Source organism: Pongo pygmaeus, chromosome 12, assembly GCF_028885625.2.
Source record: "Pongo pygmaeus isolate AG05252 chromosome 12, NHGRI_mPonPyg2-v2.0_pri, whole genome shotgun sequence".
Lineage (NCBI taxonomy): Eukaryota > Metazoa > Chordata > Mammalia > Primates > Hominidae > Pongo > Pongo pygmaeus.
Window position 1 is genome coordinate 107,386,169 of NC_072385.2, and position 23,797 is coordinate 107,409,965.

At 47.8% G+C, this 23,797-nt stretch overlaps 1 protein-coding gene across 5 annotated transcripts in view; it reads left to right on the forward strand.

The window, feature by feature from the left end:
* The first annotated feature begins 2,480 nt into the window (after window positions 1-2,480).
* OTOF (otoferlin) overlaps window positions 2,481-23,797 on the forward strand; it is a 101,374-nt gene continuing 80,057 nt past the window's right edge. For 4 of the 5 annotated variants that reach the window (XM_054474898.1, XM_063648871.1, XM_063648872.1 and 1 more), the window contains exons 1-2: window positions 2,666-2,762; window positions 23,370-23,428. In XM_054474898.1, the coding sequence (XP_054330873.1) occupies window positions 2,684-2,762; window positions 23,370-23,428 (138 nt within the window). In that variant the 5' untranslated portion in view covers window positions 2,666-2,683. Of the gene's footprint in view, window positions 2,763-23,369; window positions 23,429-23,797 lie in introns of all 5 variants that reach the window. The other variant, XM_054474896.1, reaches the window with a different exon arrangement.

Here is a 23,797-nt window from a genome sequence, read left to right on the forward strand (position 1 = left end):
CATCCTTCAGAATGCAGTCATGTCTGTATTTTTCTAAATTCTCACTAGGTAACATGTTCTACAATAAGGAAAACATGAGTCAAAGACCCCCAGCCCTGGTGAGGTTGACTACCTACTCCCTCCCCCATTCAGGGCTGCCCAGCCAGTCCTGCTGGTAAACTCACCACCCTGCCTTCCACCTGCTTGTGTTCTAGTCCATCTATCTCGTCTGATTGGACTCTTGTGCCATCCATATCACATTCATCCCTGAGTCTCAGCACCTGGCTCTGGAAAGAATTCAGTAAATGTTCATTACATAAATTATATACTCAGTTACCAAAATAGGTAATAGAAGAACGGAAATTAAAAAGTGAGTTCTGGCCGGGAACAGTGGCTCATGCCTGTAATCCCAGCATTTTGGAAGGCCGAGGCAGGCGGATCACTTGAGGTCAGCAGTTCGAGACCAGCCTGGCCAACGTGGTGAAACCCTGTCTCTACTAAAAATACAAACATTAGCTGGGCGTGGTAGCACATGCTTGTAGTCTGACCTATTCAGGAGGCTGAGGCAGGAGAATCGCTTGAACCCGGGAGGCAGAGGTTGCAGTGAGCCTAGATCACTCCACTGCACTCCAGCCTGGGTGACAGAGTGAGACTCTGTCTCAAAAAAAAAAAAGGGGGGGGATCTGTCTTAGGTTTCAGAAGGGTCAGCTAACTCCATTGAGAGCTGCTGAGTGGAACTGCTACCATTTTATGGATGTGGAAAGTGAGATTCAGCAGAGATCAATGCCTTGGCTAGGGCAGGTTCATGGGCTTTTTCCTAAAGATGCACAGGTCTATAAGAGGCCTCATGAAACTCACTCCCTTCAGGGGAGGACCTCCAGAGAACCAAGGAAGGAGATATTTTCTGTTGTTGTTGTTGTTGTTGTTGTAGTACCTTGTAGTCACCAAGCCTTAAAAACACAGATCACCTGATGACCTCATGGATGGAAAATGCTAGTGAATTTAGATGTTTTTTTTTTAAGACATTAAACTTATCTAGCTTTTGAAAATTTAACATTCATTTGTATTCAGTAAACAGAATACTCTAAGACATTTTAAAATTCAATATGATTAGATAAATGTGAGAAAGATAAGCAAGAATTGGTTAGGAAAAAGGGCAAAATAAAAAAACATAAGTAGAAAAAGAAAGATAGAGCACAGGAGCAAGGAAGTATCTAGAAGGAGGAAAGAAGGCTCTTGGGACATACTGTAGGTTATTTGGAATGCAGAATTCAAAATAAGTAACCTCTTGTTACTGTGCTGTGAAAAATTAGTATTTCTCTTTTTAACCTTTAGACTCTGTTTCAGGTAGATCCCTGAGCTCACTCTTTTATCCTTTAACAGTAATTGGGCATCCTACGGTACACAGGATACCATGTGGGGCTCTGGGGTAGAGGGATGCTGTGCTCCAGGGTCCTCCTGAGGTCAGGAGGGGAAAAGGCAAGGGAAGCAGCCCCAGGACTCAGTAAGATGAGAGGAGGCAGGAGCAGCACAGAGGAGGACCCCAACCCAGCTGGGGTATGGGTACAGAGGCACCTCCAGGAGCAGGCACTCAAGCTGAGTCCAGGGTGGGGTGGAGGGCATTCCACCAAGAATGAATGGCAAGAACAAGGGTGCAGATGACCCTGCACAGACTCCAGCATCAGGGATTCTGGCCCCCAGCGTCCCTTTCCTTGGTGTATGCTGCTGGAAGACAGGAGGGGGCAGTTCTCCTTTGGTCCTTAGAATTTTCACTATAGACATCTCTTCTCCTGCCCCTAGCAGGTAATAACAGCAGAAGGCCATTCAATTCTGCTCCTCTGGCTGGAAAGCAAACATCAGCCTGGCTTACCTTCGCTAGCCTGCCTGACCTCCAGCCTTGGGGTGGGGCTAGGTTAGTGCCCTGGATCCTTAAACACGGCCCCTGGTAGCACATAAGCCTCTGCTGCCTCCACAACCAGCCATCTCCATCATGCATGGCCTGGTCCTGAGCTTCCCTTCAGGCAGCAGCCCCAGCCTCTCTGCTTCCTGAGATTCAGAAACAGGGATCTCAGGGCAGGGCTCAGGGCCCAGCCTCTTGGGGGCACAGTCTCCAGCGGGGAAGAGGCGGGCGTAGGTGGACAAATACATTCCCTTCTTCTTGTAGTGTGCCCCTGTGGGTGGGAGTGCCACCCGCCCCACACCCACCCTACTCATGCTCATGCCCACTTCTCTGTGCCCACTGCTGGTGGCAGGGCTTGCTTAGCAGGGAAGCAGCAGAGCTCTGCAGAGGGGTGGGCAGAGCCTCCCTTCCAGGAGCTGCGAGAAGACACCTGAAGCTGGACAGAGCTTTATCTGGGAGCTGGCGGCTGCTGAATAATGAATTCCAACTCTGCCGCACTCCCAGGCTGCACACTGGGTGCACACACACACACACGCACACACACACACCGATACACACACGCTGGGCTGACAACTTGGAGGGGCGGGGGCTGTGAGGCTCTGTGAGTCGCTGCAGGAGCAGCTTAGCTCGGCTTGGTTGCCTTGGTCTCTGTGGGCAGCATCGGAGGGGGGTCGGGAGGAGGAGGAGGAGGCAGCAGCAGAGAAGAGAGAGGCGTGTGCGAAGAGAGAGGCGTGTGAGCCGCGCTCCACTGGCTAGCTCGTTCCCGCTGCTCCCGCCTGGCAGTGCCAGGCAGCCCACACCAGCATGGCCTTGCTCATCCACCTCAAGACGGTCTCGGAGCTGCGGGGCAGGGGTGACCGGATCGCCAAAGTGACTTTCCGAGGTAGGGAAGCCCCTGTCTTAGAGGGACGCCAGCTCTGAGAGCTGGACCAGCCCATGCTCTGGAGGCGGCTGGGGATAGGACAGGGCTGGGAGGATGGGTGGGAAAAGTTCTAGCAGGGGCTGCGGCGACGAGCCTTTTCACAGGTAGTCATCTGCCCGGGACTGACTGGCCATTGTGATTTCTGGAAAATCAGGGTCCCCTGTGCTTCCATGCCTGTGTCTCCTTGTGCTTGCCAACATGCCAGTGCCCAGGCAGGGCGCAGAGCCCCTCGCCTCTCTTCTGTCTGGTCTGTTCTCATCCTTTTCACTCGTGTATTCAGTGACCATTTATCATGATCTGCTGCGTCCCAAGGATAGGGGTAGAAACACAGAGCTTAGCACAACCCAGCCCCAGCCCCAGCCCCAAGGAGCCCGCATCTGTTGGGCAGGCGTGGAACAAGCAGGACAGGTATGTGAGACAGAGGGTGGGGGTGAGTGCAGCATGCAAGCTACAGAAGCAGCACCCTGACTCAGGCTGGTGACTGGTGGTCAGGGAAGGCTTCCCGGAGGAAGCAACACTCAGCTGATACCTGAAGGACCAGCGGGAGGGAGCTAGGAGAGGAGGTGAGGACTGAGCAGGTAGAGGAAACAGTGTGCTCAGAGCTGAGAGAGGAGCTGAAACTCTGGAACCAAAAGAGGTTCCGTGTGTCTACAGCCCAGAAAGGGTGCAGGAGTGGAGGCCAGAGAGCCAGGCAGGGCAAGGAGACGAGGCTGGACCTGACCCTACGGACAGCAGAGCCCCTGAGCATTTTAAGTGGGGAAAGGCAGGGCCAAGCTGACTCTATCCTTCACCACCCACCTCTGCCTCTCCATGTGGTTGCTGCTCAGCCCTGGGGGTTGGGGGTACTTCTCACTAGACATGGCTCCTTCTCCCGAGAGAGGGGTCTGAGGGTGGGGTGGGGACGAGGTGGTGAGGAGCGGGCAGAGAGGACCCCACCATACTAAAGAGCAAAGTGAGCCTTGGGGCCCAGGCTAGACACAGTGTCTGCCCCTCTATTGGAAGGGGCGGGAGAGGCCATTGGCAGAACGTTCCAGCAAGAGCCCTGGGGCACCCACATCACCTACTCAGAGGCCCTGGGATGCCCACACTGCAGCTTGTGTTCATAGGGACAGGCAGGGGTGGAGGTGATGGCAGTGGCCCTGCCAGCAGGAGGAGGTCAGGCAGGAGGGAGAGGGAGGTATGGGCTGGGCTGCGTTTTGCCTCCCTCCCCAACCCACTGACTGCTTTCTCTGCGGCACCCTGGATCTCCCTCTGTGTGCCACGTGCAGGCTCATGCTGGCTTTAGAAAAAGCAAAGGTGTCCTTTCATCTGTGAAATGTGGCCCTGAGCTCCACGGGCAGCATAGTGTGGGGCGGTTAAGCTACAGGTTGCCATCCTGCTGCAGTTGTGCTGGAACGGTCCAGGCTGCACCGGACAGGCCCACTTGCAGGCCGAGAAACCAAGGTTCAGGGGTAGAACACTGTGCGTGGCATTCACGGAGGGGCTGAGGCACGGTGGTCCCAGCTCTCAGGACCTCATCCTGAGTACTCAATCCTGCAAGCTCTTTATCTCCTCCTGGGCCACCTGGGGGCCAGTACCTTGTCTGACACCCATCTTCTCCTTGGAGCAGTGAAGGGCTGGGCCTTTAGCCTCACTGACCACATGGGAATTAGTTTATTTGCAACCCTTGCTCTCTGGACTGAGTGGAGAAATCGCTTCCAAGCTCCACATTGGCAGGAGGTGGCCATGGGCAGAGCTCCTGGGGAAGAGGGCTTGGCAGCAGGAATAGGCAGATGACAAGCAGTTTCCAGAAAGTTCCTTTATTACAACTAGAGATGCCTCAGCCGCTCACCTGTGGCGTCCAGCAATTGACAGCTGTAGGCGCCGCCAAAAGACCAACCCTGACCACAATTTGGAGGGAACGGACCCGCTCTACAATGTTCCTTAGCATCTCCTGGCACATGCAACCACTGGGGGCCAAGCAGGTCCTCTGCAGGGGAAACAAGAAACCAGTAAACACGCAGAGGGAGACACTGGCCCCAGGCTCCCCAAGGCTTTTGAGTGAAGGTCAATGCCGGGGTGGGTGAGGGAGCCTTTGGTGAGCTGTGCCCATTGGCAGTGGCCCCAGGTAGGCCAGAGCTGCTGGTTGAAATATGGCTTGACCTTCTGTGCTGTGCCATCCAAGACACTAAGGAAAGAGCCCTGCTGGGCTATCGTGGAAAAAGTTCTGGGTATGGAGTCAGAAGCCCTAGATCCTACCTGGGTTCTGCCACTCACCCTCAGTTTTCTCATCTGTAAAATGGGCATGATGGTAACACTCATTTCACTAGACTGCTTAAGGGAAACCATAGGTGTGGAAGAGTTTGAGGGAAGAGTATTCAAATGGCCGATGTGTTTGTGAGGCAGCCATTCCCGTTCTCCTTGGGAGCAGCTACTGGCCCCTGAGGTATCTTCTCTCCAGCCGGGAGTGAGCAGAGGGCCCCATGTGAGATATAAAAGGAAGAGGAGAGTACGTCTGAGGAGTTCCAGTCTGTGCCAGGAACAGGCAGGTTGGGCCCAGCCTCTGCTTTGTAGGAGCCTCTGCTGAGATGTTCCGCAGGAACCCAGGCAGGCAGACCCCCGAGACTCCTGTTCACATCTGGCTGGGCGTGCACCAGCTTTGCCTGTGGCCACCTCTTTTCCCACTGCCCTCAGGTCAGTCGGCCCCTCGCTCAGTGCTCCCAGCCAGTTCTGTATTTAGCTCTTAGTTCTTACTTCCCCTGGCTGCTCCTAAGCCGGTCCTGCTCTGTTCATGAATTTCCTGAACATGCTGATATTTGTGCACAGGCCTGGGACCCTGAGGTGAAGGGGCCAGACTGGCCCTCCACAAGTCACAATCCTATTGGGTCAGACAGGAGATAGGGAGTCCTGGGCGAATCTCTATTGTGCCTGCAGGCCACGGGGCTCAGCTGGGTTTCCCATTAACAAAATGGAGACAGTGGTCCTCATTTAGCTCAGAGGCCTGCAGTTCCCAGGAGTAATCAAGAGTGGGCTGTCTGAGAAGGAGCCATCTTGACCACAGGTTGCTACTCAAAGAGAGGAAGTATTAGCTTCAGGTATTTCCTTTATCAGCTCCTGAGATAGTTCCCTACATCAATCACAGAGCCACAGAACACAGGGTGTGAAGGGTCCCCAAGTTCTTCTAGTCCAACCTTCTGTCCAGTGCTGAGCCCCAAGGCTGGGGGACCTGGACTGTGAGGGAACCAAGTGACAGACTGTCCAGGGCCAACCCTATGTCTCCCTTCTCTTTCTATCCCCTGAGCCTTCTTGCCAAGACATGAGGTTTGGGGATTTTCTGTGTGAGATAAGAACATTTAAAGGCTGGACCTGGCTTCCACATAATTCACTGTGGCTGGAAATTGGCACAAAGGTTTGCAGGGCATCCCTCTCCGCCTTTTCATTCTTACTCTTCTTCCCACCCTACGCCTGATTCCCCCCCTGCTATGTTCCCACTACATTCAACTTCCAGCCATTCCCAAAAGATACGACACCCTTTTACACCTCCAAACTTTGAGACATCGATCATGTTTCTTCTGCCTGGAATGACCACCCTCCACCTTGAGAACGCCCATTAATTCTGCTCATCCTTCAAGGCCCAGCTCATATGCTACCTCCTCCATGAAGCCTTCTCCTCCTCTAGCAGCACTTTGCACACATTCTTCCTACTGCTCTGCCACGGTACATTGCATTTCAGAAACTGGCCACACCTCTGCATGCTGCCCAAGCTTTTGAGCATCTTCAGGACAGACATCAGACATGGTTTCTGTCTTTGAGGGATTCACTGTGTCATGGGTTTGAGTTCTTCCACTGTGGCACTGCCACTTTTTGGCTCCATTTCCCCAACTGTGAGCTCCCACCCCAGAACTTTCTATCCAAGGAGGATCGAGGGACTGGAAGAGGCCTCAAGGGCCAAGAACTAAGAACCCTGGCTCTTACTCCTTCCATCAACTTCCCTAGCCCAGAGAATCTTCTAGGGCTCCAGAGGGGCCTAACAATTTTTTTTTTTGAGTCTCACTCGGTCACCAGGCTGGAGTGCAGTGGTGTGATCTCAGCTCACTGCAACCTCCGGCTCCTGGGTTCAAGCGATTCTTCTGCCTCAGCCTCTGGAGTAGCTGGGACTACAGGAACACGCCACCATGCCCAACTAATTTTTGTATTTTTAGTAGAGACGGTGTTTCACCATATTTCCCAGGCTGGTCTCAAACTCCTGACCTCATGATCCGCCTGCCTCGGCCTCCCAAAGTGCTGGGATTACAGGTGTGAGCCACTGTGCCCAGTCAGGCTTAACAAATATTAGCAAGTTCAGCTCCAGCCCATAGGTGGGAAGCAAGAGGGATTGCATGTGTAAGCCAGAGTCAGTTAGGTGAAGACGGAGGAAGGAGAAAGGGCAGATGGGAAAGGAGGTGGGAGCAGGCTCTGAGTTGGCCCCTGGAGCCCAGGAGGGAGGCAGGAGTTTTTATTGAGCAGGGGAAATGGGCAGTATTTAAGAAGCCACTGAAGGATCGTAGCTCATCGGCAGGATCAAAGGCCATGAAAGGGCCAGGCGTGGTGGCTCATGCCTCTTTCCAAGCCTTACTGTGACCACACATGGGGCAGGATCTCACCATCTGACAGAGGAGAAGAAACATACACACAGAGGTGAAATGAATGCAGCATACAGGAGGGCCAGGGGTGGGGTTAAATCGCAACAATGTTCAGAGGATGACAGCTTACTTAGGGCTGCAGAGACCAGGGAAAAGGAGAAGGAAGAGGAGCAGGAGGAGGAAGTGCCTAAGCTGGGTCTTGAAAAACTGCCCCTGTTTGCACCCATGGAGATGCAGGAAGTGAGGAATTGGTGATGGAGGAAGGTGAAGTCATTCTGGGTGAGGGACTGACCAGACCAGAGGCCAGAGGAGGAGAATTGCAGCCAAGTTCCATGTCGGGGAAGCCACACCGTGTAGCTGGAGCAGAGGCTATAGGAAGTAGAAGAGGGAGACCAGCTAGGAAAGGAGCAGTGGGCTTGCTGAGTGATTGTGCAGGGAAGGGTTGCAGCTGAGGCACTGGGGACAAGATGTCCCCCTACTGTTGGCTGCAGGCACCACCTCTGACTCCACATTAGATTTATTTTCCCCAGTAAAATAAGGGAGCCCTCCCTCTTGATGATAAATATAGCTACTATTTGGAAACTTATCTGCCGCCCCTGGTAAAGGAGGCAGAATACCTAGTGCACCCACCTCTGAGATGCTCCTGCAATGCCTAAGCCTGTCTGTGGGCTGTGGTCCAGCCTAGCACCCCCTCTCTTGGAGAATGTGGGGTTAGCATTGTCCCTGCTGAAGGCAGCAATAGAGGGGACCCTTACAACGACCTTGGCAGCCTGTGGCTGGCTGTGAACACAGCCCTGAGCTTTTGTTGTAGTCCTAACGGATATGCCCCCTGCATCCTCCATTCTTCACAGCACACTCAGACCCCCTCACCACACCTGGGGGAAATCTTCTCTGCCTAATGCCCCAGGTAGTGAATGTTCACCCCTCCTCCCTCTCCCAGAGCAAGCCATTCACACCAGTGAACAGCAGCCAGAGCACACATAAAATTCCCTGCTTTGATAGGAAGATTTCTCCTGCTTTGAAAGGAAGAGTATGTTTTCATGTAATGGAAATGATTGTAAAACTGCCTTCCCTTGCAAAAGCCCTCAGGAATATGCTGCTGGAAATGTGCTTGAGAACAGACTTGCAAATCATTTCTCTGAATTGGGAAGTCTTGGTTATCTTAGCCACCTTTACCGATCGTGTGAAAGCCACATCTCTCGCACCCACTCCCATCCCTGGGTCTCATTTTTTTTTCTGTCGCCCACGCTGGAGTGCAGTAGCACAATCATAGTTCACTGAAACCTCAACCTCCTGGGTACAAGCGATACTCCCACCTCAGCCTCCCGAGTAGCTGGGACTACAGGCACACACCACCACGCTCAGCTAATTTTTGTATTTTTAGTAGAGATGGGGTTTCACCATATTGCCCAGGCTGGTCTTGAATTCCCGGGCTCATGTGATCTGCCTGTCTCAACCTCCCAAAGTGCTGGGATTATAGGTGTAAGCCACTGTACCCGGCCTTATCTTTTTTTTTTCAACTTTTTATATATAAAAAACTCTCAAATACATATAAGAGTGGGGAGAACAGTATCATGGCCCTATGTTGTCCCATCCAATTTCAGCTACCATCAATTGATGGCCAATCTTGCTTCATTTGCATCTCCTCCTACTTCCCCACCCCAAATTATTTTGAAGAAGAATCCCAAACCCCATACCATTCCATCTGTAAATATTCAGTACATAGCTATAAAAGATAAGAGCTCAAATAAATACCACACACTTTGTCATTTTAAAAAAATTAATAATTCCTTAGTACTATCAACTAATCAGGCAGTGATCAAATTCCCAATTGTCTCATCAATGTCATAATTTTTTTCCAATTTATCAAAAGCTTCATTTTAATGTGTTTTGTAAATCAGGTATTTAATCATTTATCCACTCGTTCTGTTGAAGGGCAGCCACGTGCCATGCACTGGGGGACGGTGGGGAATGAGACAGACGTGGTTCCTGTCCTCAAAGGGGGAAGATGACCACTGCACCCATCATCATGAGGAGCATTATGGAAGGGAGGCACAGGTGCCCAGGCAGCTCGTGGCGAGGAAACCCACTTAGCCCAGGATGGGGGGAAGCCACCCCAGTGGGTGAGCCTGAGTCAGTTAGGGGAAGAAAGAGGAAGGAGGAAGGGCAGATGGGAAGGGAGGTAGGAGCAGGCTCTTAGTTGGCCCCTAGAGCCCGGAAGTGAGTCAGGAGTTTTTATTGAGCAGGAGGAATGGGCGGTATTTAAGAAGCCCTTGAAGGGTCGCAGCTCATTGGCAGGAACAAAGGCCATGAAAGAGCTGGGCACGGTGGCTCACGCCTGTAATCCCAGCACTTTGGGAGGCCAAGGCCGGGGGGATCACTTGAGGCCAGGAGTTTGAGACCAGCCTGGCCAACATGGTGAAACACCATCTCTACTAAAGATACAAAAATTAGCCGGGCATGGTGGTGCATGCCTATAATCCCAGCTACTCAGGAGGCTGAGGCAGGAGAATTGCTTGAACCCAGGAGGCAGAGGCTGAAGTGAGCCAAGATTGTGCCACTGCACTCTGGCCTGGGCGACAGAGCGAGACTCTGTCTCAAGGGGGAAAAAAAGCCATGAAAACTCCATCCCAGGCAGAGGGGCTAACACTAGTGCAGACATGGTGGTGTGGAGATGCATCAGGGGAGTGTGGACGGGAGACAGGAAGGCAGGGCATGGGGGACACAGCCAAACACGGAGGGTCTTTGGTGTCACACTCTTAGCAGGAGAATGGGATGCTAAGATCTTGTTTTGGAGAGAAGGCTCTAGAGGTGAGGACTGTGGGCAGGAACACTGGGGAGGAAGCCCGGGGCAGGTGGAGGGCTGAGTGCCTCAGCAGGCGGGCATGAGAGAGGAAGGAGCGGCGCTGGGAGGGGGGGAGTGAGTGAGAGGGCAGGACAAGAGTAAATTGTGGCCCTGGGGACCACTGTGGACCCAGGGATTTGGGGTACAGGGCCTTAGTTGATTCTCATCTAGACTCCTGCCAGTTGCTGACACTCTGAATTCTGGCAAACATGGAGACATCAGGGTGGAAACACCTGGAGCCACTGCCATCCAGGTGGGCGCCTTGAGGGCCAGGCCCCTTGGCTGCTTTCCCAGCAGCAGCATGGAGCCTGGCACAGAACAGACCTGGCATAAAAGTGGGAGCAAGGAACACCGCCTGTGGGTGCAGGAGCAGTGATCAGTTAGCATCAGGGGCCCCCCTGCAGCCAGCCATCCAGGCAGCACCAGACGGTGATCCATTTCTCTCGGTGAGAGTTCTAGAAAAGGCTCCAGAGACAGTGACTATCATGTGATCATTTTTACCCTAGATCGCTTCACTGCTTTCTGTCTGAACTGATCCACCCACTAGACGCTGCCTCAACAGTCCTTGTTTCTATTTTATTTTCTTTTACTTCAAAGCAGAAGGGCTAATCTGCTGAGGTGGAGATGAGTTTTCACCCACTGGCTTTTTTTTTTTTTTCAGCCGAAGTTTAAGATAAAGTCAGGACTGCAGTTTCAACAATATTTTTACCCTACCGGAGAGTAAAAGAGTCACCCTCCCATTATACCTCATTGTATTCCCAGTGCCTGGCACAGAATGGGTACTCTACACACTTGTGGATCACTGGGACCACAAGCTCTTCTGTCACCATAACAGGGAAATCTAGGACCCAGCAGTTGATGACTGTGTGGGTGGCACTGTCCAAGGCTCAAAAACAAATACCACAGGCCTTTCCTGCCTCAGTGCCAGGGTCTGAAAAATGGGAACCAGCGCTTTCAGTCAGTTGCAGGGCAAAGTCAGAGTTTGAGTGAGGACCTGGAAGAAGGGTTTGAGCTGAGCCAAAGAGATGGGGTTTATCATCCCTGCTCTGCCCCTGCCTCTCAGATGAATCCCTGACCCAAGCCTGTTTCCAAAGTGTAAACCTGGTTGTTAGCAGGGTGGGTTAAGGGGAAATACATGAGTGGAGGTAGAAATGATATTTGAGTACAATTTGTGGATAATAAAGGGTCAGAGTTCCATGGGACCTCCATTTAGCTGAGAAATGGGGAAAATGGAAGGGGTAACCTTTTCCAGTGGGAGGCCCAGGGACTGTGCAGTATCCCAAGTGTGGCTCTGTGAGTCACTGGTGATTTTCAGAGAGTACACTATATAAGAAACGTGAGGAATAGCTGCTTTCTTGGACAACTCTTTGAATTGAATTTCTTTCTTCTACCATGCCATCAACTGTCATTATAAAATTGAAGATGTGTTTCTCATGGGGAAAAAAAGTGTTATTACAAGAGATAATCACAAACAACTAGACAGGAAAATCATACCACCGTCAACCACCTTGACGTAACTGGCATTTCTAGAACATTACACACCCAAAACTGAAAAATATACATTCTTCTTAAATGCACACAGAACACTCACCAAGACAGACCATATGCTGGGCAATTAGACAAGTCTCAATACATTTCAAAAGACTGAAATCTTAAGAGAGTATGTTCTCTGACTATAGTGGAATTCAACTAAAAATCAATGATAAGAAGATTATCTTTGAAAGTTCCAAACATTTGGAAATTAATGCCTTTCTTAACCTATGGTCAAAGAAGGAAATAAAAGAGAAATTATCAAACATTTTAAACTGAATTATAATGAAAATACAACATATTAACACTTATCATTTTAAGTACTTATAGCAGAAAAGAAGAAAAGTGTAAAATTGTAATCTAGGTTTCTGCCTTAAAAAGGTACCAAAAGAAAAGCAAATTAAACCCAAATCTTGAAAACATTATGTTAAATGAAAGAAGCCAGACACAAAAGAACACATATTGTATAATCTCATTTACAGTTAGGCATCGCTTAATGATAGGAGTACGTTCTGAGAAATGCATCATTAAGCGATTGTGTCATTGTGTGAACATCACAGAGTGTACTTACACAAAGTAGATGGTATAGCCAACTACACACCTAGGCTACGTGGTATGACCTACTGCTCCTAGGCCACAAATGTGTACAGAATGTAACTGTTCAATGCTGTAGGCAATTATAGTACAATGGTAAGTATTTGTGTATCCAAACATAGAAAAGATACCGTAAATACAATATTATAATCTTATGGGACCACTGTTGTATATGCAAGTGGTCGTTGACTGAAATGGTGTTATGTTGTGCATGAATGTATATGAAATGCTCAGAACAGGCAAATCCATACAGACAGAGAGGAGATTCATGGTTGTCAAGGGCTGTGGGGAGGGAGAATTGGGAGTGACTCCTCATGGGTATGGAGTCTCCTTCCAGGGTGATGAAAATATTCTGGAATTAGGTAGTGGTGATGGGTGCACAACCTTGGGAATGTACTAAAAGCTACTGAACTGTACACTTTAGAAGGATGAATGTTATGGAATGTGAATTATATTTCAATAAATAAAAATCAAACACCCCCCACCAAATTAAACCCAAGGACAGTATAAAAGGAAGGAAATAGAAAATAGACAACAGAGACATTTAACAAAGCCAAAAGTTGGTTCTTTGAAAAAACTTAATAAAATAGATAATCTCTAGCAAGACTTATCGAAAATAAAAAGCAAGAAAACACAAATTACCAATATCAGGAATAAAAGAGGGAATATCATTACATTAAAAGGAAAATATGGGAATATTACAAATAACTTACCTCAATAAATTCTACAACTCAGAAGAAATGAATAAATCTTTTGAAAAACAACTTACCAAAACTGACATAAAAAGAAATGGAAAATCTGAAGAGCCTCCATATCTATTAAAGAAATTGAATTTGTAATAACAATGATGATGATGACAATAAACTTCCTTCCACAAAGAAAACTTCAGATCTAGATGATTTCACTGCTGTATTGCAGAAAACATTTTTTTTCTTTTTTTGAGACAGAGTCTCGCACTGTCACCCAGGCTGGAGTGCAGTGGCACGATCTCAGCTCACTGCAACCTCTGTCTCCCCAGTTCAAGTGATTCTCCTGCCTCAGCCTCCCAAGTAGAGTAGCTGGGACTACAGGCACGTGCCACCACGCCCGGCTAATTTTTGTATTTTTAGTAGAGACAGGGTTTCACCATGTTGGCCAGGCTGGTCTTGAACTCCTGACCTCAAGTGATCTGCCCATGTCGGCCTCTCAAAGTGCTGGGATTACAGGCATGAGCCACCACACCTGGCCTGTAGAAAACATTTAAGGGAAAACGTAATAACAATCTTATACAAACTCTTTCAGAAAATAGCGAAGGAAGAGCACATCTCATTTCGTTTTATATTATCAAAACCTGACAAAGACCTTACACAAAAAGAAAATTACAGCCCAACATCTCTCATGAACACAGATATAAAAATCCTTAACAAAATATTAGCCAACTGAATAGCAATATATGAAAAGGATAACACATCATGACAAGTGAGTATTATCCCAGGAATGCAAGGTTAATTTAAAAGTAGAAAATCAAAATATTTTACCATATTAACATAGTAAAGGAAAAAATTCATGATTATATCAATAGATGCAGAAAATGCATTTGACAAAATTCAGCACCCATTCATGATAATAACTATCAGCAAACTACCAATAAAAGGAGCTTCCTCAATCTGATAAAAATCATCCAGCTAACATTATACTTAATTCAGAAATATTGAACATTAAGATCATGAGTCAGGCAAAGTTTTCTACTCTCACCCTTCTGTTCAACACTGTACTAGAATTCTAGCCAGTACGAGGCAGCAAGGTAAAAACAACTCCTACAGATTAGAAAGGAAGAAGTAAAACTATCTTTATTCACAGAAAACCTGATTGGTTATTTAGAAAATCCTAAGGAATCTATTAAAAAGCTACTACAATTAATGAGTGAACTTAGCAAATTTTCAGGATATATGATTAATACACAAGAAAATAAATTTTACCAAAGACAGGAAAGACTTCCACCCTAAAAACAAAACAACACAAAATGCTGAGAGAAATTAAAAAAAAAAACCAAGCATATAGAAAATAGATTATGTTTATGGACTGAAGATTCATAATTGTTAAGATGACAATTCTCCACAAAATGATCTATAGACTGAATGCAATCCTAATAAAAATCACAACCGACTATTTTGTAGAAATTGAAAACTACTTTAAAATTTATGTGGACATGCAAATGATCTAGAATAGCTAAAGCAACCTTGAAAATGGAGAAGAGAATTGGAGGGTTCACACCACAGCTGACCCCTGAACAACAAGGGTCCAGTTATATGTGGATTTTTTTTTTTTTTCTTTTTGAGACAGAGTTTCACTCTTGTTGCCCAGGCTGGAGTGCAATGACGCAATCTCAGCTCACTGCAACCTCCACCTCCCGGGTTCAAGCGATTCTCCTTCCTCAGCCTCCCAAGTAGCTGGGATTACAGGCATGCACCATCACACCCAGCTAATTTTTGTATTTTCAGTAGAGACGAGATTTCACCATGTTGGTCAGGCCGTTCTCGAATTCCTGACCTCAAGTGATCCACCAGCCTCGGCCTCCTAAAGTGCTGGGATTACAGGCATGAGCCATTTCGCCTGGCCATGTTTTCTCTTCCTTACCTTTTTTTCTAACATTTTCTTTTCTCTAGCTTACTTTATTGTAAAAATACAGTACATAATACATATACAAAATATGTGTTAATTGGCTGTTTATGTTATCATTAAGCCTTCTGGTTAACAGTAGGCTATTAGTGGCTAAGTTTTTGGGGAGTCAAAAGTTATACGCAGCTTTTCAACTATATGAGGGGCCGGTACCTGTAACCCCTGTGTTGTTCAAGGGTCAACTATATTTAATTATAAGTCTAACTATAAAGTTAAAGGAATTAAGAAAGTGTGGCATTGGTCTAAGAATAGACATATAGACCAATGGAGCAGAATACAGTGTCCAGAAATAAACTCTGTACATATAAAATCAATTGATTTTCAGTCAAGGTGTTGGATATCTAGAACTAGATATCTATATGGAGAAAAAATGAACTTCAAACTCCTACCTCATACCATCCACAAAAATTAATTTAAGATGGATTATAGAATTAAACATTAAAAACTTATAAGCTTCTAGAAGAAAATGTAGAACATCTTGGTTGTATTCTTGGGTTAGGCAAAGGTTTCTTAAAGAAAAATTTAAAAACACTAAACATAAGAAATAAATTTCACTAAAAACTTGAATTTCTTAAAAATTGGAAACTCTCTTTGGCTAGTCACAGAATAAAAAAAATTGAAAACTCCTATTCATAAAAAAATCACATTTAAGAAGGCATGAGAAGGCAAGTCACACACAGGAAGAAAATGTTCACATTTATCTGACAAAGGACTTGCAGCCAGAATACATAAAGAACCCCTATAAGTCAATAATAATAAGACAAATTATGAAATTTTTTATATAGGCAAAAGACTTGAACAGACACTCCATAGAATAAGATAGACATATGGCCAATAAACATGTGAAAATGTGATCAACATTCTAAGTCATTAGAAAAATGAAGATCAAAATTACAAAGAGATACTATTTCACATGCTTTAAAATAGCTAAAATGTAAAAGTCTGACAGTAATCAAATGTTGATGGAACAACTGAAATTTTTTTTACATTGCTGATAAGAGTGTAAATGATACAATCCCTCTGGAAAACTATTTGGCAATTTCTTTTTTTTCTTTTCTTTTCTTTTCTTTTTTTTTTTTTTTTTTGAGATGGCATCTCACTCTGTCATCCAGGCTGGAGTGCAGTGGTGCGATCTTGGTTCACTGCAACCTCTGCCTCCCAGGTTCAAGCGATTCTCCTGCTTCAGCCTCCCGAGTAGCTGGGACTACAGGTTCGCGCTACCACGCCTGGCTAATTTTATTTTTTGTATTTTTAGTAGAGATGGGGTTTCACTGTGTTATCCATGATGGTCTCCATCTCCTGACCTCATGATCCGCCCACCTCAGCCTCCCAAAGTGCTGGGATTACAGGCGTGAGCCACTGCGCCCGGCCAGCAATTTCTTATAAAGCTAAGGGTACTTATCCTGTGACATAACCATTCTGTTCTTAGGAATTTCCTCAAGAGAAATAAAATTATATTTTCAGAAAAAGACTCACATGAATGTTTACAGCAACTTTGCTCATATAGCCAACCCTGGAAGCAACCCAAAAGTTTATCATCAACAGAGAAATGGACCAACAAGTTGTGGTATATGCATACAACAGGCTATTACTCTACAAATAAAAATCAATACATTACTTATATATGCGACAACATGGATGAATGACAAAAACATTACATTGACCAAAAGAAGCCAGACACACAAAAAGTACATTCTGTAGGATACCATTTATATGAAGTTTAAAACAGGCAAACTGATCTTTGGTGCTAGAAATCAGAGCACTGGTTACTAAGGGACTAGAAATCGACTGGAAAGGGACACGAGAGAACATCTGGAGCAAATGGAAATGTTCTATGTCTTGATTGTGTGGTGGTTATACAGGGAAATGCATTTATTGAAACTCATTGAATTTTACACTTGAGATCCGCGAATGTAAGTTTCACCTAGTTTTAAAAAAAGAAGAGAGACTCACACCTAAAATACCTAAAACTTGAAAAATATTATATAAGATGAGGAAAAAAATTATTTCTGATTACATACTACCAAAAATAAGCTACAAACGTGATTCATAATAGAAGAAGCCATTTTTATATTTAGCACATAACTTAAAGGTCTAAAGGAGAAGCGAGCTGGGCGCAGTGGCTCACGCCTATAATCCCAGCACTTTGGGAGGCCAAGGCAGGAGGATCACTTAAAGTCAGGAATTTGAGACCAGCCTGGCCACATGGTGAAACCCTGTCTCTAATAAAAATACAAAAAAAGTTAGCCAGGCGTGGTGGTGCACGCCTGTAATTCCAGCTACTTGGGAAGCTGAGGCAGGAGAATCACTTGAACCCAGGAGGTGGAGGTTGCAGTGAGCGGAGATCACGCCACTGCACTCCAGCCTGGGTGACAGAGCAAGACTCCGTCTCAAAAAAATAAATTAAAAAAAATAGAATGAAGGAGAAACAAGACTATTTAGTAGACTGAGAATAGCTGTTTCTTATTGAGGGATAAACTGCACCAAATGCTGTTGTAAGCATTATTATTTCCTTCATTTTTAGGGTGAGGAAACAAGGGCAAAGAGAAGTTAATTAGCTTCATCCAGGGCACGCAAACTAGGAAGAGGTAGCTGGGAATTGAACTCAGGGACTCTGGCCCAAGAGCCTTAACCTCTATCCTACACCCGCTTGCCCTTGTAAAGGACTTGATGCTTTACTTAGGCTTTCCCACAACAGTTTCTTGTCAACCTCGTGATGGTGCCAGGACACAGGCTGGTCCAGGATAGTGACCCCCAGCTAACAGATGGTGAGTCTGAGACCCCAAGGGGTTGGATGGCCAGCCCCCAGACCTCCAGCCCATGGGCCGTTGTGCCAGGCCACACACCTGAGTGGGCCTGGCTCTTTTTCCTGCACACAGGGGTGCCTGAGCCCTGCTTCCTGGTGCTCCATGGGAGTATCTGGCCTTCAAAAGGAATAGATTGATCTGAAGTGGGGAGAGAGAAAATACAGCAGGACCACCACTCAGAGAGCCGCTGTGGAGGAAGAGAGGGAGAGGAGACGCCAGGACATGGGAGTGTCACGGGAGGGAATGGGACTATTTGCTGAGCTCTGTACAGCCCAGCCCAGGCAGTGCATACAACGAGGCTTTGCTGATTTTAAATAACGCGAGGAAATAGCAGCCCCAGGTCTGAGTCACCAGCAGAGTTTTACTCTATCTCTCAGTTCACACAGGGACAACAGCAATGGTAGGCACTGCTGGGAGACAGGCCAGTGGGCTGGGCCCTGGCAAAATCATGACGTCCTTGAAAACAGTCCCAGGACCTTCTCCTTCCCCTTCGGATGGCCCACCACCTCACCCTCTGCCCTTTTGGGACCCCAGCTTCTCTCCAGTCTTGCTTCCACAGGCTGCTCCCTGAGGGCAGACCATTTTTGCTTTTCCCTTCACCATCGGGACTCCCCTGTCCTGTGTCCAGCTCCTTGGGGGCTCCATTCTCTGCTCTATGCTTTCAAACATTTCCTTACACTGTTCTCTCTGCCTGGATTTCCCTCCTTTTCCTTGCTTCCCAGTCTCTCTGAATATCCAGATTTCTTCTGGTCTTCTAGCGTCAATGCCTGTGCCTCTGCAATGCCTACTTAATCCATTACATTGAGAGTCATTGCTCCTTTTCCTGTGTTCTCATTTTATTTACACTTTTTGCATGCCAATGACAAAATTCTGCCTTATATCATCAGCAGAATTTTCCATGTCTGATATATCTCCTCTGGATTGTAATACACTCTTAAAGGCATCGTTCAGATTCGAATGATCTTTGTACAACTCCCCTCTGTGAAGGCCAAATGGCACACAAGCCAGGGGAAAGAAAGCCCTGGTTGCCTGTGGAAATGAAGGAACACACATGGGCTGGCAGCCATGTCCCTGCACACCTGCCTTTTCTCAGAGGCGTGGCCCTAGCAGGGTAAGCTGTCTGGACGAGGGAGCTATTTTGTGCAGATGGAACATTTTGTCCCCTTAAATCATGTCCCATGAAAGGCCAGCATGCCATCCTGCTTCTGAAACAAGCACTGAGCTCGTCTCCATTTAGGAGAAGATCTGCCGTGTGGGTATTTTTAAATGGTGAATGGAGAAATGGGTATATCTGATACCATGGCGCTTGTTACACTTTGAGCACAGACTCTGCTATTCATACTCCATCTATTGACTCAGGGAGGAGTTTATTTCAAACCAAACAGCTCAGCTATCCCAGGAGCAGCTGCCTCAGAAGGAAGGAGGATGCTGTTCTCTTTTCCCCATCTAACCTCCTTCTCACTCGATCCATAACAGCCTTTCCATGCAAGGAAAAGGCTATTTTCTTTCAAGCTTTATTCTCTATCTTCCCTGTGGCAAGAAAGGGGATTGGATATTGGGATTTTTAATGGTTTTGTCTGAAAGCCATTTAAAATGAGCTGGAATGTCAACAAGACTGACGTTGAATGGAGTAGATGTGAAGTGGAAATGAACTTGAAACGAGATGGGGTTAGTCATTCCCCTGATCACTCGGAACAGATGATGGAGGTCCCCTGGGTCTGCTCCAGTGAACAGAACAGAACCACTTGAATACTGCCAGCCACTGTTTGTACATATCCTCCTGAAATGGCTCTTCCAAAATGCTGAAGGACATTTTGTTTTCTTAATCATTTGGCCTTTCGACTGTTTCTGTATGATTGATGTATTTCAGCAAACCTTTTTTAAAAAAGAATATCTAGAGGTAAATTTAGCTCATCCTGTTTGAGAATATTCACCATCTCTAAATCCCCAGGGCCTAAATCAATGAGGTTTTAGCACATTTTGAAACAGAACCCTGATGTATAAATTCTGCAATGGCTGATTTCACGTATTTTACTTCCTGTCTAACAAAGCTATGGAAAAATGCACAAGCAGGGGAGGGTTTGAGCCTCAGTGCTTCCTGCAGATGTGAATCTGACACCACCTTGGAGCAGGACCCCTCCCCACCCTCTCCCAATCCTCGGCTGGGTTGTTCCATTTTTCACTCCAAGAGACCTTGGAGGACAGCTATCTCCAAGGCTTATTAAAATCTTCCAGGATGCAAAGGTCTTTGATTATTCAGAGCAGCAGGTCTTTAGGGTAAGCCCCCATACACAAACATGCTCAGCTGATTCTCAATTTATATTGTGTGTTACCTGTGGGGAAAATTAAAAGCTCAAACCTCAGGCACTTTCCCTCTCCTCCCTTGATTGCCCGGGTGCTTGTTGTTGAGACATTTCTTGTTGATTTTTTTGTTTTTTATGTCCCTGGCTAGTGCTAAAGATTCTTTCTTTCCCATCATGTTTACTTCACATCTCTTTTCTGTATAGATAGCTTCTGCTTTATGGCTTTTTCCTCCTTATCTCAGATGCAGCCAGCCCTTCCCCACCTGCCCCCGCCCCAAAACACACACACGAACACACACCCTTTCAGACTGCATCCACACTCTCCGTTTCAGTGGATCTGACATCAACGACCCCACCACCCCCGGCCCTCATCAGAGGGGAGCTCTGCATTGAATTAGGACTAGCTCACAGGTCATAAAAGTTGCTAGGACCCTGGAGAGCTCTTACTAAACAGATGAGGCCACCAGTGCCAGAGGAGAGAGGTCAGTTCCTGGAGGGAACGAGCCTGCTTTGCTGAGCCCCCTTCCTTGCCCAGCCCCCAGACCTATCACAGGGAAAGTTCAGAGGAGCTCTGACCCCTCCAGTATCTCCTTGGCCTGACGCCGCTCTAGCCCGGGCTCCCAGGTTTTCTGTAGGGAGAGGAGCACAGTCCGCTCCACCCATGCCATGGGCTTCATCAGTGACAACCCAGACTCACCCCCAAATAGGAATGGCTTCAACCTGGAGACAGCCCTTCAGTGAAATGGTTTATGCTGGTGGAGATTTAAAGGTATTTGTCTTTTGACTGGGTGCGGTGACTCACACCTATAATCCCAGCAGTTTGGGAGGCCGAGGTGGGCGATCACTTGGGGTCAGGAGTTCGAGACCAGCCTGACCAACATGGCGAAACCCCATCTCTACTAAAAGTAAAAAAATTAGCTAAGCACGGTGGCACATGCCTGTAATCCCAGCTACTAGGGAGGCTGAGGCACGAGAATCATTTGAACCCGGAAGGCAGAGGTTGCGGTGAGCCAAGATTGCACTACCACACTCCAGCCTGGGTGACAGAGCAAGACTCTGTCTCAAGACAAACAAACAAAAAAGGTGTTTGTCTTTCAATTACAAAAATCAAGCATGGTCACTGAAGAAAAATTCAAATTCACTTTTTTTTTTTTTGTCTTTCGGCCAGGTGCGGTGGCTCATGTCAAAGTATGCTGCTTTCAATATCTTCTCACTCTCCCTCCCTGGGAATAACCACTTTCTTTTTTATTTTATTTATTTTTTTTTTTTGAGATGGAGTTTTGCTCGTTGCCCAAGCTGGAGTGCAATGGCACAATCTTGGCCCACCGCAACTTCCACCTCCTGGGTTCAAGCGATTCTCCTGCCTCGGCCTCTCGAGTAGCTGGGATTACAGGCATGCGCCACCACGCCCAGCTATTTTTGTATTTTTAGTAGAGACGAGGTTTCTCCATGTTGGTCAAGCAGGTCTCGAACTCCCGACCTCAGGTGATCCGCCCGCCTCCCAAAGTGCTGGGATTACAGGCATGAGCCACTGCCCCCGGGGGGGAGGGTAACCACTTTCAATGGTTTGAGATGTTTGTCTCTTCATAGAAGAAATATATGCATATAATTTGGATTTTGTTTTTTTTTAATTAACGGAGTTCTAGTATACATGCTGCTTTTTTTCCCTTACCATGGAATTGACAGAGGATAATAAATTAATTCTAAGCAACAAATTTTTCTTTATCCCATCTTGTCTCTAGGTTTCTCCTCACAGAAATTACAACCCCTCCTCTTGTGGTTCATCCCACCCCTAAAACAGTATTTATCCTCCCTTCTCTGTACCATTACTGTTTCTTGTGCGAAATCGTACCTTGGAGTAGGTACTGAATGGTGTTGTACTGGAGGCCTGGCGCTGTGACTCACGCCTGTAATCCCAGCACTTTGGGAGACCAAGGTGGGCGGGTCATTTGAGGTCAAGAGTTCCAGATGAGCCTGGCCAACATGGTGAAACCCCGTCTCTACTAAAAATACAAAAATTAGCTGGGCATGGTGGCGGGAGCCTGTAATCCCAGTTACTCGGGAGGCTGAGGCAGGAGAATCGCTTGAACCCAGGAGGCGAAGGTTGCAGTGAGCCGAGATCGTGCCACTGCACTCCAGCCTGGGGACAGAGCAAGACTCTGTCTCAAAAAAAAAAAAAAAAAAAGATGTTTCCCTTGCACTGGTGCCCTGTTGGCTCCTGGCCTCCCTTCTAGACCATCAGCTAGCTACCTGTGGGTGGGAGCCTGTGCCTTTGTCATTGGTCCATCCTCTATCCCAAGGCCCTGGGACATGGCCTGGAACATCAGAGACTCCAGCGGCTGTTTCTCAAAGTGAACTGAACTAGCTGGTGTTTCCCACACGTTGGAGCCCCCTCAACCTGCCCTCGATTCTCTCCTGATTTATTTCTCCCCACATCTTGGGCCAGTTCCAACTGGACTAGCAAAGAGGGCAGCTTTACCTCTGTGCTCCCAACATGCCCTACTGCATGGCATATGGATGGGCGAGCCTGGGACAATGTGTGTCCATCTCACACACTCTCTACTTCCCATGCCAGTGGGGAAAGTGGGGGCAGGAATAGAGCCCAGGAGGGAACTGCCAGAGACTGTCTTCTCTGCTAAGGCTGACAGGAAGACGGACAACAATGACAGTGGTGGAAGGGGAAGGCCCTTGGCCCGCGGGGAATGGCTGTCTGGGAGCTGACTTGTTGTTGGGGGCCTGGTTTGGGCAGGAGCCCCTGGGGTGGCTGCAGAAGGAGGCTGGGCTTCACAGACCCCCGTCGGCAGGCAGGGGCTACGCCCCCTATACCAGGCTTCTGCTCAGGGCAGCAGAGCCCGGAGCCACCAGCAGAGCTGGGGAGGCTGCAGAGGAGGCTGAGAGATCCACGGAGGAAGAGCATGGTGGAGAAGAGTGCCTGGGGTCCGCTTCCACGGCCACTCTGACCAGCCTGGGCCTTCTGTGCCTTAGCATTCCCGTTCCTAACATGGAACTCATGGCCTTTGACCCGCTTCCCTCACGAGGCTGCTGAGAGGGTCAGAGAGGAAGCCGCATGGGGACTGGCCTCACCCTGGGAGAGGTGTGCAAGCCACGAGGTCCCATGTTGCATGACAAGTCAAATGCTGTTAGGATGACTCCCAGGATGAGGAGGTCTGACCCCACGCTCGTCGTCTGGACAGCTCTGACCCTAGAATTTATTTCCTCTTTCCCCACAGGGCAATCTTTCTACTCTCGGGTCCTGGAGAACTGTGAGGATGTGGCTGACTTTGATGAGGTAGGAGGCCCAAGACCCCCCCTCCCTCAGCCCTGATCCCAAAGGGGAACAGCCACCCTTCGCTGCCTCTTGCAGGCACACACTGGCCCCAAATCCCAGGCACTGGCCTGCTCTGAGCCCCTCACCTCTCAGCTGCTTCCTGAAGGAGGTGGTAAGGAGGGTGTGCAGGAACTCCCTCCCCCATATTCCCCCCAGAAATCTCTGCACAGGTGAGCCCCGTGTGCAAATACATGGGGAATAGCAGCCTGGCCCACCTCGACGGTCCTGCTGGGTCTGGGCCTGTTATTCCCTGTAGAGAAAGAGCCCACAGGTGCTGTAGACCTGAATGTGAGCCACCAGCTGAGGGCCCAATGAGGCAGGCGAGTGTTG